At 41.9% G+C, this 19,178-nt stretch overlaps 1 protein-coding gene across 2 annotated transcripts in view; it reads left to right on the top strand.

Annotated features, from left to right (window-relative positions):
- The window catches only part of LOC133576204 (microtubule cross-linking factor 3-like), a 32,237-nt gene that overhangs the window by 10,869 nt on the left and 2,190 nt on the right, over positions 1–19,178 (top strand). The window contains exons 7-8 of one of the 2 annotated variants that reach the window (XM_061929259.2): positions 6,622–7,275; positions 7,607–7,689. In XM_061929259.2, the coding sequence (XP_061785243.1) occupies positions 6,622–7,275; positions 7,607–7,689 (737 nt within the window). Of the gene's footprint in view, positions 1–6,621; positions 7,276–7,371; positions 7,690–19,178 lie in introns of both variants that reach the window. The other variant, XM_061929258.2, reaches the window with a different exon arrangement.

Here is a 19,178-nt window from a genome sequence, read left to right as displayed (position 1 = left end):
ATAAAAGAGATTGACTTAATCACTGTAGTATTGACCAAATACTGATACTATGCTTGGTATTGTTATTGTCGATAATGTGTATCGATCCACCCACCTTTGTTTACCTTCAAGAGCTTTAGCTTAGCATAGTTTATTTTATCCTCCTGCGGTGTGTTCTGTAGAATGTTAAGTTATTCCTCGTCCTCCAGGTGAATATGAAACTTGTAAGAAACAAGGTTTATTTGCCGCGATAGAGGCGAGGATTAGTGACTTGCGCTCTGCTCCTCCCTACTTATAGCACACACACACATATAGGACTTGGACGAATTGTCCTGTGGGGAGGCATTGCGGGGGATGAGGATGCCTCTATGGGGCTCCAGTCCTTCTGACTTGTCCCCTCCTCGTCCAGCCCTCAATTTTAACTGTATGTTAGACACTTAGGGTTTAGGGACCCACTCTGGCCTTGATATACCCCAATTTTAATCGCATTATTAGTCCCCACCTGCATACATATCTTCCTCAAGCTACAGTACACACATCAATAGGGACTGGAGGTCGGCTGTAATGGCTGACCTCCTAATTTTAACCACAGAGTAGACACTCTGAGGGCCTTATACACTCCCACAACACATGCATGGGTTAGGGTTCGGTGCGGCACTGCCGTCTGGTGGCCTGCCATTCCCTCGCTGAGGGCGTGAGTTTTTAAAAAATGTAATTTGTTTTTGATATTTTTTTAGAGGTGGATTGGGCGGTCATTTGTCTCCACCTGCGGTTTGTGTGGCGTCGCGCAGGTTTCGCTTCCTGTTGGGCAGGGTCTGTTCCGGCCTTGTGCTGTGGGGTCTGTGTCGTTGGTTTGATGCGGGGGCAGCGTAGCCCTCTTGTTTGGTGTGGGTGCTGTGTCTCTGTTGTTTGGGCCGTGGTGGGTTTGTGCGGGTTTGGATTGGGGGAGTGGAGTCTTTTACTGGGGGAGGTGATGATGTCTCTTGTTTGCGTGTTGGCGTTTGGGCTGACTGGCAAGCTGGCACTGGCTGGTCTCCATGATCCTGTTGGCGTGTGGTTGTCGGTCGCGGTTTTTCGGTTGCTTTGATTTAATCCAGCGTTGCTGGTTGTCAGGGGTATTGCAGCTGTTATTTCTGCTGCCGTTTGTTTGTGTTGTAGGCGCCCGTGGCTGCTGGGTCCGGTGCGGGGGGGTGGCCGATGTTGTGGCTTGTGGCAGTGCGAGCACGTGGAGGTTGTCAGGGCTGGCGAATTTGCCGGCTTCATTCTCGTTTGTTGTCATGTTGTTTGGCTTGTCGGGTGTCGGCCCGGGCCTGCCCTCGTGCTCTGCCGCGCCGTCGTCTGGGTGCGGGCTTGTCGAGGGTTGTCTCGAGAGGGGAGGGGGGTGAACGGCCAGCCTTGTGGGGGTGAAGTGATCGGCTGGTTCTGGGTGGACAGTTGGTTTTGGGGCTGGATCCCTGCCCCGCCGGCCTGTGTATGGATTAGTATAAACGTGTATATATATATATATATATATATATATATATATATATATATATATATATATATATATATATATATATATATATATACAAACCCCGTTTCCATATGAGTTGGGAAATTGTGTTAGATATAAATATAAACGGAATACAATGATTTGCAAATCCTTTTCAACCCATATTCAATTGAATGCACTACAGCACAGGTCACCAACGCGGTGCCCGCGGGCACCAAGTAGCATTCCTCAACTTTATCAGTATTTATTGCCACCTTTCCCAACTTCTTTGTCACGTGTTGCTGGCATCAAATTCTAAAGTTAATGATTATTTGAAAAAAAAAAAAAAGTTTATCAGTTTGAACATCAAATATGTTGTCTTTGTAGCATATTCAACTGAATATGGGTTGAAAATGATTTGCAAATCATTGTATTCCGTTTATATTTACATCTAACACAATTCCCAACTCATATGGAAACGGGGTTTGTACAAACCCTGTTGTTGTTCAAACTGATAAACATTTTTTTTTTGCAAATAATCATTAACTTTAGTTGGTCGCTACATCTGTAAGTGCAAGTTAAAACTCTCCTATGCAAGGCGAAAACCGTTTATCAACAACACCCAAAAACTCTGTCGGCTTCGCTGGGCCTGAGCTCATCTAAGATGGACTGATACAGATAAGTGGAAAAGTGTTCTGTGGTCTGACGAGTCCACATTTCAAATTGTTTTTGGAAACTGTGGACGTCGTGTCCTCCGGACCAAAGAGGAAATTAACCATCCGGATTGTTATAGGCGCAAAGTTGAAAAGCCAGAATCTGTGATGGTATGGGGGTGTATTAGTGCCCAAGACATGGGTAACTTACACATCTGTGAAGGCGCCATTAAAGCTGAAAGGTACATACAGGTTTTGGAGCAACATATGTTGCCATCCAAGCAACGTTACCATGGACCCCCCGCCTTATTTCAGCAAGACAATGCCAAGCCACGTGTTACATCAACGTGCCTTCATAGTAAAAGAGTGCGGGTACTAGACTGGCCTGCCTGTAGTCCAGACCTGTCTCCCATTGAAAATGTGTGGCGCATTATGAAGCGTAAAATACCACAACGGAGACCCCCGGACTGTTGAACAACTTAAGCTGTACATCAAGCAAGAATGGGAAATAATTCCACCTGAGAAGCTTAAAAAATGTGTCTCCTCAGTTCCCAGACGTTTACTGAGTGTTGTTAAAAGAAAAGGCCATGTAACACAGTGGGGAACATGCCCTTTCCCAACTCTTTTGGCACGTGTTGCAGCCATGAAATTCTAAGTTAATTATTATTTGCAAAAATAAAATAAAGTTGATGAGTTTGAACATCAAATAGCTTGTCTTTGTAGTGCATTCAATTGAATATGGGTTGAAAAGGATTTGCAAATCATTGTATTCTGTTTATATTTACATCTAACACAATTTCCCAACTCATATGGAAACGGGGTTTGTACTTTGGCACGTGTTGCAGCCATGAAATTCTAAGTTAATTATTATTTGCAAAAAAATATAAAGTTTATGAGTTTGAACATCAAATATCTTGTCTTTGTAGTGCATTCAATTGAATATAAGTTGAAAAGAATTTGCAAATCATTGTATTCCGTTTATATTTACATCTAACACAATTTCCCAACTCATATGGAAACGGGGTTTGTATATATATATATATATATATATATATATATATATATATATATATATATATATATGTATGTGTGGGAAAAAAAATCACAAGACTACTTCATCTCTACAGGCCTGTTTCATGAGGGGGGGTACCCTCAATCATCAGGAGATTTTAATGGGAGCATTCGCATACCATGGTTTATATAGGGCACAGAGTGGGTGGGTACAGGCTGGCGTAGGGGCGTGGTGATTGGCTCATGTGTTACCTAGGAGGTGTTTCCGTCTATGGCGGCATGCTGTTACAATTTCGCTGCGCTTGTTGAGGGATGACAGGTCTGGACGGTAAATAATAAACAGTTTCTCTTTCAAGCATAGGTTGCATCTTTTATTACCACTATTGTAAGGTGTGCTGGATGCAAGAATTTGCCATGTTATTGAATATTCAACATTATTGTCTTTGAGGTCCCAAATGTGTTTGCTGAGTTCTGTGGTATTTCGCAGCTCAATTTAATGTTGTTCTTGTTGAATACTTTCCTTAGGGTGTTGTCTTTGGGAAAGTGTTTGTCAATCAGATTGAGGAATTTGTGTCCAATGTTAGTTGAGACGTTTTTGCTGTATGGGGGGTTATAAGCAAAAACGTCTCAACTAACATTGGACACAAATTCCTCAATCTGATTGACAAACACTTTCCCAAAGACAACACCCTAAGGAAAGTATTCAACAAGAACAACATTAAATTGAGCTACAGCTGCATGAACAATATACGACAAATCATCTCAAACCACAACAAAACAATTGCAAATGAGCCGTCGGCCCCCAGACAGAGCGACTCCAAAACCAACAAAGGCTGTAACTGTCGAAAGAAACCTGATTGCCCTCTCAACGGGGGGTGCTTACAAACATCAGTTGTCTACCAATCTAAGGTAATACGCAAGGACATTAACACATTCGACACATATGTAGGATTAACCGAGGGAGAATTCAAAACCAGATGGAACAATCACAAGGCTTCTTTCAGGAACAAAAACCTGCGAAATACCACAGAACTCAGCAAACACATTTGGGACCTCAAAGACAATAATGTTGAATATTCAATAACATGGCAAATTCTTGCATCCAGCACACCTTACAATAGTGGTAATAAAAGATGCAACCTATGCTTGAAAGAGAAACTGTTTATTATTTACCGTCCAGACCTGTCATCCCTCAACAAGCGCAGCGAAATTGTAACAGCATGCCGCCATAGACGGAAACACCTCCTAGGTAACACATGAGCCAATCACCACGCCCCTACGCCAGCCTGTACCCACCCACTCTGTGCCCTATATAAACCATGGTATGCGAATGCTCCCATTAAAATCTCCTGATGATTGAGGGTACCCCCCCTCATGAAACAGGCCTGTAGAGATGAAGTAGTCTTGTGATTTTTTTTCCCACACATACATATATTGCGCTCTACTACGGTATCGAGCACTATTTTTTGGATAACCTTATTAAGATATATATATATATATATATATATATATACCTGTGTGTATATGTATATATATATATATATATATATATATATATATATATATATATATATATATATATATATATATGTGTGTTTATGTGTGTGTGTGTGTGTGTATGGGGGGGGCTCTCGGGGCCTGCTTGTCCGGCGGGGGTCGCCGCCTCAGGCTAGCCCCACCGCCCACCACTTCCGGATGCCCATCTTGGTTGGAGCCTGCTGGGTTTAGTCCCTGCATCTATCGTGGCAGCTCGGTGCGCTGCAGAGTATTTTGCAGTGCTGCAAGTCGGCCAGCTGCTGGGGTAGTGACCTTGTGTGTCAGTGTATCTGTGATCTCCTTTTTTTCTTTCTTTTTTTTTTTCCCTTTTTCAGGGGGAGGATCCGCCTTGGCAGTTGCTGAATGTTTCATCTCCATTGTCGAGTCCCTGCAGGTGGAGTGGGTGCTGGGCGGTCATGCGGCAGTCGACTTGGGTGGGGAAGCCTTGGGTGGGCCCTAGGCTCGTGGGGGCCCGGTTGCTGGTGGGGTGGGAGCGGTCTTCCCGTCTGGCTGCGGGGAGTCTCGGGGCGGGGCGTCCCGTCTTTCTGCCCTCGTGGGGTGTGGTCTATCGCTGGCTTGGGGGATGGCTGTCCTCTTTTCCTGTGCCTTGTCCTCTGCTGGGCGCATCTGTCTATAGCCTGCCGCTGGCCCTACCGGGCGTCATGGTAGGTTCCTGTCGCTGGCCGGCCTGTCTGAGTGGGGCCAATGGTCCCTTGTTCCCTGGGCACCGCACCTGCTGTTTTGGGTTGGGCTCTCTGGGTGGCTGGGGCCATACTTTGGCTCTCACACACACTAGGAGACAAATATATTATACATACAGATGCACATAAATTCTCACATACACATAATTATTCATACATATAAACACACATACGTATATTCATTCATTAATACATGCATATGCGTACACATTGGTACTTACCCACATACTGTACATAGGTACATACACTCACGGTACATACATCCACACGCACCTTCACTGTACAACATACATATACACATACTGTACATAGACAATCACATATGCATACATACACTCATGCATATAATCATGTTTCATCAAACATATATTAACGTTATTCCCCAAGGGGAAACTGGGTAACACACAGCACACTGACAAAGCTTAACCTATTGTTACTATAACAATCTACAAGTTAATACAGTTTGCTTCTCTTTCTATTCTTACATTTATCTGCTTTCTTTTGTAAGTCAAGTTATCATTACATATATGTATTGTTGCAATTGAAACAACTATTGCTGATATCAGAGGCTATTTCTTGTTGGAATTCTATTGCTCCATTTGTAGTGTAATAATGTTCATTGTCATTTTTGTGTTATTAATATTTACTTCAGTAACTGCTTCTTTGCTATCACTTTTCGTATCAGATGTGTACATATTCTATTTGCTGATGCTGTTCTGTTGTTGTTGTTGTTGTCCCTTTGTCTTAGCCCCCCGTCTTCCTTTTTTTTTCTTTCTATCCCCTACTACACCTGTCCGGCTGCACCAAACATTAATATAAATCCATTTAATAAAGTCAAACACAAATAAGGCAACAGTAGAAGTATCCCACACTTCTCTTTTGTAAAGTAAATCTGTACAGCACATATGGGCATCTACATCAACAATATGATTTGCCTGAATAGCTGGACAGGACAAAAAAAAAATATTCATGTTTGGCTAAATATTTTTTGCCCCCATGCAGTGCAAAAGGAATGTAAAAGTAAAATCTTGCAGTGTTAAAACGCTATTAATGTTTATAATGTATTATCTTTAAAAGGTATTACTTTTAAGATAAATGCTAGCATTACCATTGCATCAACCTCATAAGTGTTCCATATATTGTAGTATGTTAGATAGGGAAAAACCAGTAAACACAAGTAGAGTGTGTTTAAGCACCCTCTACTGATGCCATTTTTTTATTAGTGTTACGCAATTCTAAAAAAATCTGATAACCTTTTCCGTCCCTTCAGGTAATGCAGCTGCAGTACGAGAACCGCGTGCTCCTCTCCAACATGCAACGCTACGACTTGGCTTCCCACCTTTCCCTGCGGCCCAGCCCAAGGGACAGCGATGCCGAGAGCGACGCCGGCGGGACAAGCGTTCGGCGCGAGAGTGACGAAGACTCCACGTCGTCCCGCCTGCTTCCTCCTCACCGCAAACGCGAGGGCCCCGTCGGCGGAGAGAGCGACTCAGACGAGGTCAGGAACATTAATGGCAGCAGCCGTTGCTTGACCCCGACCAGGGGCCTCCTCACGCCCTCTGGACCAGAGGGTGCCGCCTCCTCCCCTTTATCCCGCTTCCTTCCTGGCGGGCGGGGCAGCCTGCACGACAGGCAGCAAATGATTGACATCCGAGTGGAAGCGGAGAGGCTTGTTCGGACTATCGACCGCCTCATCGCTGACACGGCGGCCATCATCTCAGAGGCAAGGGTCTACGTCTCCAACAGCGACCTCGTGCTAGCAGGGGAAGGTGGCGCAGAGGATGATGGCAGCCGTATTAGGGAGCATGAGCTGCTGTACCGCATCAACGCCCAGATGAAAGCCTTCCGGAAAGAACTGCAGGCCTTCATAGAGAGACTGGAGGTTCCCAGGTTGGAGGGCCGGGAGAGCGAGGAGTCGCTGTCGGTGAGAAATCAAAAACATCTATTATTAATCCTAAAATTGGTTTTGTGCTAACTCTTTCTCCCCTCACTTGCAACACCATGTTCCTCACATTCCCAGATGTTCCAACCTATCATTCTGCTCATCCTCATACTTGTGTTGTTCTCCTCCCTATCGTACGCCACCATTTTTAAACTAGTCTTTCTTTTTACCCTCTTCTTTGTTCTGTGATTGGACGCCCCATCTCTTTTTCCTCTTCTTCATGTACAATAATCCCTTCTCAGTTCTTTTCTGTTGATTTGACTGTTTTTTGTTTTTTTTACCTCGCCCCCTCACTGCATTTTTTGTTGCCAAGGCTACCAAAAGCACAGGGGCAGCCCAAGCTGGCGTCCTCGGTATCCTTTACAAGTTCCAGCCTGGAATCAGTCCCAACACAAGGTGAGTTTGTAGTTGTGTTCCAAAATGTCTGTCTTAATAATTATAATAATCATTGCTGTTTACAGTTACAATAATGTTAATGTACTGAACAGTGCCGGCCCAAGCCTCCATGGGGCCCTAAGCAAAATTTGATTTTGGGGCCCTCTATTTCTGCCAATAATATTGATTGTTGATCATTCACACACCTACTATAAACTCATTGCGGCTCTGGCAGTGTTGTTTACATTATCCTATTGTCAGCCTAGCATGTCTTTACAAATGACATGTCATTTATAAAGATATGGGGGTGGCCCAGTTAAGAACATAAATAATACCAATGAATGAACGAATGATGTCCAGAGTGCCACATATGGTTCCTAATCTTAAAATGTAGAAAACATTCAGCTACAAGAGTGGCCTGGGGTTGAACAGTCCAAGTGATAAAGCTTTGTATTTACAGTAAAAGTGTCATCTTGTCTCATCAGTCTTGTACTTATTAGTCTTTAATTACTAGTTTACATTTTTAGTTAATTGTTCATATTTAATGTTTACTTTGTACAAAGAGAGCGCAGTCTACTGAAGTTAAATTCATCAATAGTTTTCCCCTTTGAAAGACGCAAGGCAAATTCCTTCCATTTCACCATGTTGCTACAATGATCTTCACTGTTTTCATGCTGTTTCAGCAGTGCACCTATGTTGACCCAATCCCGCTGTCCCTCGGCTGCCAGTTTTAAGGACTTTTTGGAAAATAATTTGCAGCAAAAGCAATAGACTGCATCTTTACTTCTTGAATAAGTCAGCCAGCTACGCTTGACTTTTTCCCCATTGACTAGCTGTCTGTAGGTATAATGATAATGAAAACTTCGGCCATCATGCCGTTTGGGGAATGAAAAGTTCTCCTTAATAGACAGTGGTCCTCTGATCACCTGCTCAGTCCTGTCTGAATCTGAGAGGAAAGATATGGCGTCACATTAGTGCCAAAAATCCGAGCGCATAAAAACTGTTATCGCGCGCTGATTCTCCACTTCCTGCGCGCGCGACACCCTTTTGCGCGCGCGTGGTGTCTTTTTGCGCGCGCGTGGTGTCTTTTTGCGCGCGCGCGGTGCCTTTCTGCGCGCGCGCCGTCTCGGTCTGTGCGCTCTCTGTGTACTCCTGGCATCTCTCCTCGCGCTGTCATGTTTCTTTTTGGCACTTTGGGGGCAGGTATGCTTAGACGGCCCCTCCTTTCTGATTGGCTCTGAGCATTTTTCATAAGACCAATCATTCTCCAGCGTAGCAACGTTGTAGCCATCTTACCTCGGACAGCTAGCCTCAATCATTACATTGATGTCAAAGCAAGTTATGGTAATTTAATTAGTACATGTACCAATTAAATTACCATAACTTGCTCGATTTTCGACCAATTTACAAACGATTTGCCTTGTTACAAATCTTATTACATGTAGATATGACATAGGATGCTGCACCTGTTGAAATCACCTCTTTCGCTATAAAAAAAAATGACTTAATTGTGCAACATAGTTGTGTAGGGTCAGTGTTAGTCAGTTCTCTGATTATTTTAAACTGTTTCAGAATACATTATTAAAAGGCTATTTTTAACATTTTAAAAACAAAATTCAAAGATTATTTCATTAATTTTATGGCTGAATCAAAAGAAATTCCATAAATTAGAAAACAAATGTTCAAGAAGAAGTGAAAACTTTGCGCCTATAACAAGCTTGATACATATTGACGATGACCCGCCCTGCTATACTTCTGATTATCTCTGAGCATTTTTCGCCTGGCCAATCAGAAAGAAGGGGCCGGCTAAGCATACCTGCCCCCAAAGTGCCAAAACGAAACATGCCAGCGCACAGACCGAGACGGCACGCGCGCAAAAAGGCACCACGCGCGCGCAAAAGGGTGTCGCGCGCGCGCACGAAGTAGAGAATCAGCGCGCGATAACAGTTTTTATGCGCTCGGATTTTTGGCACTAATGTGACGCCATAGCAGGCGGCAAACGTCACAGGTGCAGCAGAGGCAGCTTTACATTTAAAGAGAGGCAGGAAGAATCACTAAGCCTAGATCAGCAGCAGCACTCTGTTGACCTAAAATTGTGTTTTTGTACAATAATATATCTTTGATCATTTAGAAATCATCAGTCAGACTCGTACATGCAAAAAATAAAAAATAAGAATTTTTTGTTACCGGTAATTGCTTTTGGGGGCCCCCTGGTGGCCGCGGGGCCCTAAGCAAGCGCTTAGTACGCTTATGCTTTGGGCCGGCTCTGGTACTGAATATAATTCATTCAGCTTAGCAGTTGTTAGCACTGACCAGCACTGCTTGGAACCCTGTTTGAGCAGGTACTAGAGATAGTACTGCTTTTACCAGTGGAAAAGCAAGCCAAGTAAGTACTACGCAGTGGAAAGGGGAAATAAATTATCCGCTCGGTGTAAAACCTCACTCTTTCTGATGTTTTTTATAAATATGTAGTTAAATGCAGGGCTGCAGCTATCGATTATTTTAGTAATCGTTTAATCTATCGATTAGTATGTTTGATTAATCGATTAATCGGATAAAACACGCTTTATAGCCTCAATGTGTATTTTAGGTAAAATAATTGATTTAATAATAGTTGCATTTTTCTGCTTGCCTTCATTTTTGTTTTATGTATGTACATGACTAACATTTTAATTGCACATTTAACGTGTGTGCATTAATTAAAAAAATAAAACACCTCTCTGCTATTTGCTGCCAAACAGACCACAGCTGCATGTGCCATACTTGCCAACCTTGAGACCTCCGATTTCGGGAGGTAGGGGGAGGGGGTGGGCGTGGTCGGGGTGGGACGGGGGCGTGGTTGGGGGCGTGACTAAAAGGGGAGGAGTATATTTACAGCTAGAATTCACCAAATCGGGCAGCACAGTGGAAGAGGGGTTAGTGCGTCTGCCTCACAATACAAAGGTCCTGAGTAGTCTTGGGTTCAATCCCGGGCTCAGGATCTTTCTGTGTGGAGTTTGCATGTTCTCCCCGTGACTGCGTGGGTTCCCTCCGGGTACTCCGGCTTCCTCCCACTTCCAAAGACATGCACCTGGGGATAGGTTGATTGGCAACACTAAATTGGCCCTAGTGTGTGGATGTGAGTGTGAATGTTGTCTGTCTATCTGTGTTGGCCCTGTGATGAGGTGGCGACTTGTCCAGGGCGTACCCCGCCTTCCACCCGATTGTAGCTGAGATAGGCTCCAGCGCCCCCCGCGACCCCAAAGGGAATAAGCCGTAGAAAATGGATGGATGGATGGAATTCACCAAGTCAAGTATTTCATATATATATACTGTATATATATATATATATATGTATATATATATATATATATATATATATATATATATATATATATATATATATATATATATATATATATATAAGAAATACTTGACGTTCAGTGAATTCTAGCTATATATATATATATATATACACGTATAAATATATATATACGTATATATATATAAAATAAATACTTGAATTTCAGTGTTCATTTATTTACACATATACACACACAACACTCATCTACTCATTGTTGAGTTAAGGGTTGAATTGTCCATCCTTGTTCTATTCTCTGTCACTATTTTTCGAACCATGCTGAACACCCTCTCTGATGATGCATTGATGTGTGGCACGCACAAAAGTGCTTTCATCAAATGCACTAGATGGCAGTATTGTCCTGTTTAAGAGTGTCACAACATTGCTGTTTACGGCAGACGAACTGCTTTACGGTATACAAAAACGTGACTGCTGTTGTTGTGTGTTGTTGCCGCGCTGGAAGGACGTTAATGAAACTCCCTAACAATAAACCCACATAAGAAACCAAGAACTCGCCCTCCATCATTCTACAATTATAACGTGATTGGGCAGGTATGCTGTTTATATTGTGGGTTAGCGGACTCAGGTCCTCATGGACCTGAGTCCGCCTGAATTTCGGGAGATTTTCGAGAGAAAATTTGTCCCGGGAGGTTTTCGGGAGAGGCGCTGAATTTCGGGAGTCTCCCGGAAAATCCGGGAGGGTTGGCAAGTATGGCATGTGCACTCTGTTGCAGCGGCCATGCAGAAACTATGTCTGTGTATTCAAAGGGGACTGAATATGCAAAACCAGCTTTTCTTACTTACTGTATTGGTACCGGTTTTTCTGTATTTAGGATTTGCACAAGTCCTGACATATTTATAAAACAATCTTGCCTTCCTTCATAGTGGGAGGTTTGGAATTGGCACACTTTGTGAAATGTTTTCCCATTGGTGATGTCAGCAGATATCTCCATACATGGTAAAGTTTTACCCAAAGAGCTTTGTACGATTCCACCAATGTAGTCTAACTCTGTAGTCAATAAGCTCCTTTTTTCCCCTCTATCCTCTTGTTGTAGGGCAGACTGGCTCGTACATGCACATGCATCCTCCGCTGTTGCCATTTCTAATAAAAATAGGGTATAGTTTGAACTTATATCTGTCAGTACAATAGCTAAAGTGCTAAAATTGACAACATGGATGGAGGACAGAAGACGCAGTCAAAGTGGAGGCACGTAAATAAGACCACCCACAAAACGGCACATCCTGAAGAGATGGTCAGAAAGTGGCTTGAAAATGGTCTGTAAAACATAATCTATGCAAAATGTCGACCAAAGAACCACCATTACATTTTATGTAGACCGCAATTAATTGTTTAAATGCAGAAAAAAATCATAATATATTTTAGGCACTGCATGGATCAATTTCTATTAGGTATGCTCATTAATTGATTAATCGAAGCAACAGAATATAAAATACGTTTTTTTTCTAACAAAATAATAGATTAATCATGCCAGCCCTGGTTAGATGAAACCAACATATTGGATACAGCTGTACACACCACTGCAAACCACAATAACAATTAACTCGGGGTTCAGCAAATAAGTGTGTAATTTTCCTGTTGCTTCATTTTACCATCGTACCAATTATGATGAAGATCTGACCCTGTGGAGTCCAGTTTATATTTTTGTGGCCAATGTTTGTCGCCGTGCCTCGCCCACATCCTACTGTATGTCATAGGCTAGGGGTCCTCAATTACTTTTGTCTAAGGGCCATCGTTTTTCTAGGCAGACACTGTAAAGGTCAGTCTAGTTTAAAGAAATAAATATAATCATAATATATCATTGAAAGTAATACAGGTACAGTGAAGCATCATTGCCTATTGAGCTATTCAGCCACACAGTGTGTATCTCCTCCATTAGTGAGATGTAAACATGTCTGGGTTCAATATTTGGGTCATGTTCGGCAGGCCACTGTTATGATCCACTGCCCGCATCATGTTTGTTTTGTTTTTGACTCCCTCAGTTCCTGTTTTCAGCACCCCTTGGATTGTGTTTTAGTTGCCATGACTGCAGATTGTTTTCACCTGCCTCTGGTTAGTGTTCGGGACGCTCACCTGCTCCTGGGCACTAATCACAGAGCTACTAATTCCCTGCTTATCGCCACACTCAGTCTGACTTTCTTATTTGCTTCATGCAACATCTCCATTTGTCATCCATGCTTTTGATTCTTGATTCCTGTGCTAAGTTTTGCCTTAGCTCCCCATGCTATCGGCCCGCTTGCTTTTTTTGTTTGTTCCTGCCTGATTTATGAGAATAAATCACTGTCTTACCTGCACCTTGCCTCCGAAGTTTCCGTCTGCATCCTTTGAGAACGACCCACGCATAAACATGCGACCCAAACGTGACAGCCACATAAAAGGCTTGTGAGACGGAGTTGGGCGTAAGCTAAAATGCTTCTCAATTTGTCATCACCCATCTTTTTAGTATCCTGGTTATTTAATTTACCTCATTTGGTAAAAGCCCCGAGGATGAGTTCTTCGAAATATGACCCCTGGTTTTGGTCCAAAATGGTCGACTTATTGAGACTTTTTTGTCTGTCCTGTCATGACCTCGACCAAATTGATGATTGAAACTGATGGTATGGCTCAAATTTGAAAAACAAATCCATAAGTGGCGCTACTGAGTAAGTTTGGTGCCTTCCTGACCAGGACTCCTAAAATATAAATTAATTTACTCTTCCTGATGGTCTTACAAACTTTGGTGGGTTTCCGTGCATGTTAAGGCCTACAGTGTTACGCTTGGGTGGCATGGTGATGATTATCTTGTGTGATGACTGTATTATGAAAATACTGTATCATGAATCAATTTAAGTGGACCCCGACTTAAACAAGTTGAAAAGCGTATTTGGGTGTTACCATTTAGTGGTCAATTGTACGGAATATGTACTTCACTGTGCAACCTACTAATAAAAGTCTCAATCAATCAATCAATGGTAATGCGCGGATCGTTTCCCCAAGATGCAGACGAAACTCCAGAGGCAGCGTGCATGTAGGAAGATGATTTATTTTCTATAAAACAGTCAAGAATACAAGAATAAACAGAAAAGCATGTTGATAGCATGGGAAGCTATGGCGAAGCTTAGCACAGGAACATGAATCAAATATCACAGGAATAACCAAACATAATTTGTTGCATGAAGCAAACAAAACAACCAGACCGAGTGTGGCGAGAGGCAGGAATAAATAGCTCTCTGATTAGTGCCCTGGAACAGGTGAGCGTCCCAGACAAGGTGAAAATAATCAGCACCTATGGCAACCGACAAAAACAGACCCAGGGGTGCTGAAACAGAACTAAAGGAGTCTTAGACTAAAACAAAACATGATCCGGGCAACGGATCATCACATACAGAAATGCAAGAAAAAACACTGATAAATCCTTTCTAATAAGACTTTGCATTGCTATACTGCTCAGGCCCTGAATATATTGTCAAATTAATACCTAATAACATGATTTGAACTTGATGGCTATAAGAAGTGAAGGCGAGGACCCTACATGACCTCAGTGTCCCGATTTAACACTGCTTGTTAATACTCTCGGGCTTCAGAGGAGCTCACGGCCGCCCTCAGATCTTACTTGCTGTTCAAAAACACATTACATATCGTCCCCGCTGTCAACGCCTTAAGGTAAAGCGGTAACGTTTTTAAATCCCTCCCTTTAACTCTTTGAGGGCGCAGCGTTGTCATTTGTGATAGGGGAGCGTGACAGGTGGAGGAATGGTGGCGGTGATCCGGAGGCTTCCAACATGAGGAGGAATTCCGATTCCTCGGAGTTGAGGAATTAGCAAATGAGGGGGGCTCAGGCAGACGAACAGTAGCAACTGTCCACCGCGGGGTCGTGTTACAAGAGGATGTGAGATGACATTCCGCGCACGTCTGGAGTGTTAAAGATCCTGGAAATCTGCGTTATGAGTCATACTTGGTTGGTTAGTATGGTTGGTATATCGCAGGGTGTAGCCCGCCGCTCACCCAAAGTCACCTGTGATAGAATCCAGCTAACTCCTGACCATAATGAGGACAAGAGGGGGAAAAAATGGATGGATGTGTTCCAAATCATTTTTCCCACAAGAAAAAAATGTAAATTAATCTGTTCCAGACACCAAAAAATTTTAATACAAAACACTTTTTGATAGGGAATAATACTTGGTTTACAAGCAAGTAAACATGTCAAATGCATATGAATGAAATTCAAACTGAACATCACTTTTACCTTTATTGAAGAGTTTTATTGCCAATGAGGGAGAAGAACGGGGGAGAACGACTCCAAATTGAAGTGTTTCTCACCTTATTTATCAAAGTGCTGGCGATCGTGTTCGCTCCAAAAAACGTACACCGCTTTGTTTACTTCAACTGATGCAATCACACGCATGTTTGAAACAGCTTTACAGCACAACACGTCACACTGTCGTGACGAGACTTACTGTCCGTTGCCTTTGATTAGACTATTACAGCAGAACTGGGCAAATTAAGGCCCAGGGGCCGCATGCGGCTCGTTAAGCTTTTCAATCTGGCCCGCCGGACATTCCCAAATAATTTTTTTAGATCTTTAAGATGGAAACTGTAGCTGCCATTATGATATGCAGTGATGTGTTCAAATTACCGTAAGTCTTGAACTATACAAAGTACAAAATATATAATGGCTTTTTTGCCGATATCTGATATTCCGATATTGTCCAATTCTTAATTACCGATTCCGATATCAACCGGTACCGATATATACAGTTGTGGAATTAACACATTATTATGCCTCATTTGTTGTGATGCCCCGCTGGATGCATTAAACAATGTAACAAGGTTTTCCAAAATAAATCAACTCAAGAAAAAAATGCCAAAATTTTGTGACTTATTGAAGTCACAAAGTTCTTTTTTTTTTTTTAACATGCCTCAAAACAGTAGCTTGGAATTTGGGACATGCTCTCCCCGAGAGAGCATAAGGAGGTTGAGGTGGGCGGGGTTGGGGGGAGCGGGTTTGAGGTGGGCGGGGTTGGGGGGAGCGGGGGGTGTATATTGTAGCGTCCCGGAAGAGTTAGTGCTGCAAGGGGTTCTGGGTATTTGTTCTGTTGTGTTTATGTTGTGTTACGGTGCGGATGTTCTCCCGAAATGTGTTTGTCATTCTAGTTTTGTGTGGGTTCACAATGTGGCGCATATTTGTAACAGTGTTAAAGTTGTTTATACGGCCACCCTCAGTGTGACCTGTATGGCTGTTGACCAAGTATGTTTTGCATTCACTTATGTGTGTGAAAAGCCGTAGATATTATGTGATCGGGCCTGCATGCAAATGCAGTGCCTTCAAGGTTTATTGGCGCTCTGTACTTCTCCCTACGTCCGTGTACCACTCCGTACAGCAGCGTTTTAAAAAGTCATAAATTTAACATTTTGAAACCGATACCGATCATTTCCGATATTAATTTTAAAGCATTTATCGGCCGATAATATCAGCAGTCTGATATTATCGGACATTTCTAATAAATACAAAGTATTTCAATTGTTGAAATCTGCGCTTTTGCATGATATACTAGTTACTATGGTAATCTAATTAGTTACTATGGTAATCTAATTAGTTACTATGGTAATCTAAGTCACAGCAACTCAGACGAGGCACCAAGCAGTGTGAGTGGGGAGCATTTCCACAAAGTGTTTCCAGAGCGAACCTCAAAATGCGGGTATTAGGGACAGACGCGGAAGGACATTTTTAAAACAAAGTTTTTATTTTACCCTTCGCGTTCAAGTTTCGCTGTGTTTGTTGCGTTTCGCTTGATTGTAAAATATGTCGATTCAGTGTTTTGTCGTTCATAGTTAATATTGTAAATCCCACATTCTTTATTTTCATGTGCATTCTGGGCGTCTCATTCAGTAAAAAAAATTTGTAAAATTTCATTCCGTTTTTTAAGGCGATCTGTCATAATGTTTTTAGCATTCAATCAGACATTATTTGTGAGGTTTTGTATTAGTGTTCCTAAAAATAGATATACCGGCCCCCAGACACATTTTTTTCTCTAAATTTGGCCCCCCAAGTCTAAATAATTGCCAAGGCCTGTATTACAGTGTGCTACAACTTTGTTTGGCTCTATAGTGTGTTATGTTGCCATTAAAAAAGCACAGGGACTGACACCAGCATGTACTTAATCGTACTAACACAGAGTAAGTGTATAAAAACCCAGATAGCGCTGTATTTGATCCTTATTACTGACATTTTTGGGTTGTGTTCAAAAGTATTTTCAGCACAATCTATGTAATATATGCAGTACAGGCAAAAGTTTGGACACACCTCCTCATTCAATGCGTTTTCTTTATTTTCATGACTATTTACATTGTAGATTGTCACTGAAGGCATCAAAACTATGAATGAACACATGTGGAGTTATGTACTTAACAAAAAAAAGGTGAAATAACCGAAAACATGTTTTGTATTCTAGTTTCTTCAAAATAGCCACCCTTTGCTCTGATTACTGCTTTGTACACTCTTGGCATTCTTTATTTCTACTAATCGCAAATAATTTTGAGTTAACTATGAACAAAATGCGACTAATCACGATTAAATATTTAAATCGTATGACAGTCCTGATTTATATACATACATTTACATATATACAGTACATATACATAGACACACATACATACATATACATATATACATACATATACACATATATACATACATATATATACACATATATATATACACATATATGATTATATACTTATATACACATATACATATATATAAATACATATATACATATATGATTATATGCATATATATACACACATACATACATATATACTGTATGTACATATATGATTATATATATACAGTATATCCTCAAAGATGTATAATCTTCAGAGAAATGCTCAATGACTTGTATCCAATGAGTTGCTAAATCTCACTTGTGCCTCTAGAATTATGCTTGATAGTGGCCATGTTACTTAACCTACTTATAATTGGGTGCTTTGTGGAGTGAACGTCAAGTTCAAGTTTAATTTATTCTGACATTTAAACATTTGACAGATAAAGGGAATACTTTTTTTATGCATATAGTCTGAAATGGAATAGGCAGAAGCTAAAGCTTATTACACATATCCCAGTGTATTTACAAAAGAGAAACAGAAAAAACTACTAATGTCTTGTGCATGCATTTGTAAATGTTTTTGTTTTTCCGTTCATCACAAAAAAATATTAAAGCTCCATCATATTAATTTTACATCCTGAGCATCCATTCTCAACATCCATCCCATCCATCCATTTTCTACCGCTTATTCCCTTCGGGGTCGCGGGGGGCGCTGGAGCCTATCTCAGCTACAATCGGGCGGAAGGCGGTGTACACCCTGGACAAGTAGCCACCTCATCGCAGGGCCAACACAGATAGACAGACAACATTCTCAACATATTTTTTTTAGAATTGATTTCTTGAGAATAATTTTAAATTGAATTAAAGTAAACTGAGATTTGTGTGTGGAAAAAAGTTCAAGTCGGGGGTTTAGTAACAGTCCCATCATGTGGTGTATTTGCACAAAAAATATTAGCAGTAAGGGAGCATTTTTGACAGAGTCTCACAGTTTTATGTAGAGCAGTTCAGGGTACACAGTGTCCTTATTTTTTTTTTTTTACATGACTGCTTATAAAATTGATTCATGCTTGATGAATACAATATAATTACTCACCCATTTGGCGTCCATTGGAAAAAATGGTGGCATGTCACAAGACAAAAACTGCCTGGGCGCCTGAAAGTAGAATAGCAACAGAGAAGCTTATTGGCGGAGAGGTGGCGGCGGGCTTAAACAGCTATGTAAACACTTTCCCTCTCTTCCCAACCCGCCCTTAAGTAATTTTAGCTAGGATGCTGGTGACGACAGTTGTCCCGCTGGAAGCTTCGCATGCTGGAATAAATTTGACATTATGATATTGGAGACAGGGTCCGGGGGGCGCCCACCTTCACAGATGAAAAGGGGAGGTGGGAGAAGGAGGAGGGGTTCTGGAACAAGTTGTTTACTCTTTTGTTCCAACGACTTGACCTCTATATGGGCGGGTGGGCTCTTTAAAAATGAGCCCGCCCAGCTTTACTTAACGCTGGGGAGGAAAAAGAACAGGGCGAACTGCAGAGGGCCACTCTAGACGGCGTGATTCAGAAGCAGGGA

This window comes from Nerophis lumbriciformis, linkage group LG34, assembly GCF_033978685.3.
Source record: "Nerophis lumbriciformis linkage group LG34, RoL_Nlum_v2.1, whole genome shotgun sequence".
Taxonomy (NCBI): domain Eukaryota; kingdom Metazoa; phylum Chordata; class Actinopteri; order Syngnathiformes; family Syngnathidae; genus Nerophis; species Nerophis lumbriciformis.
The sequence above is the reverse complement of the archived record's forward strand: the minus strand, read 5'-3'. Positions and strand labels throughout refer to the sequence as shown.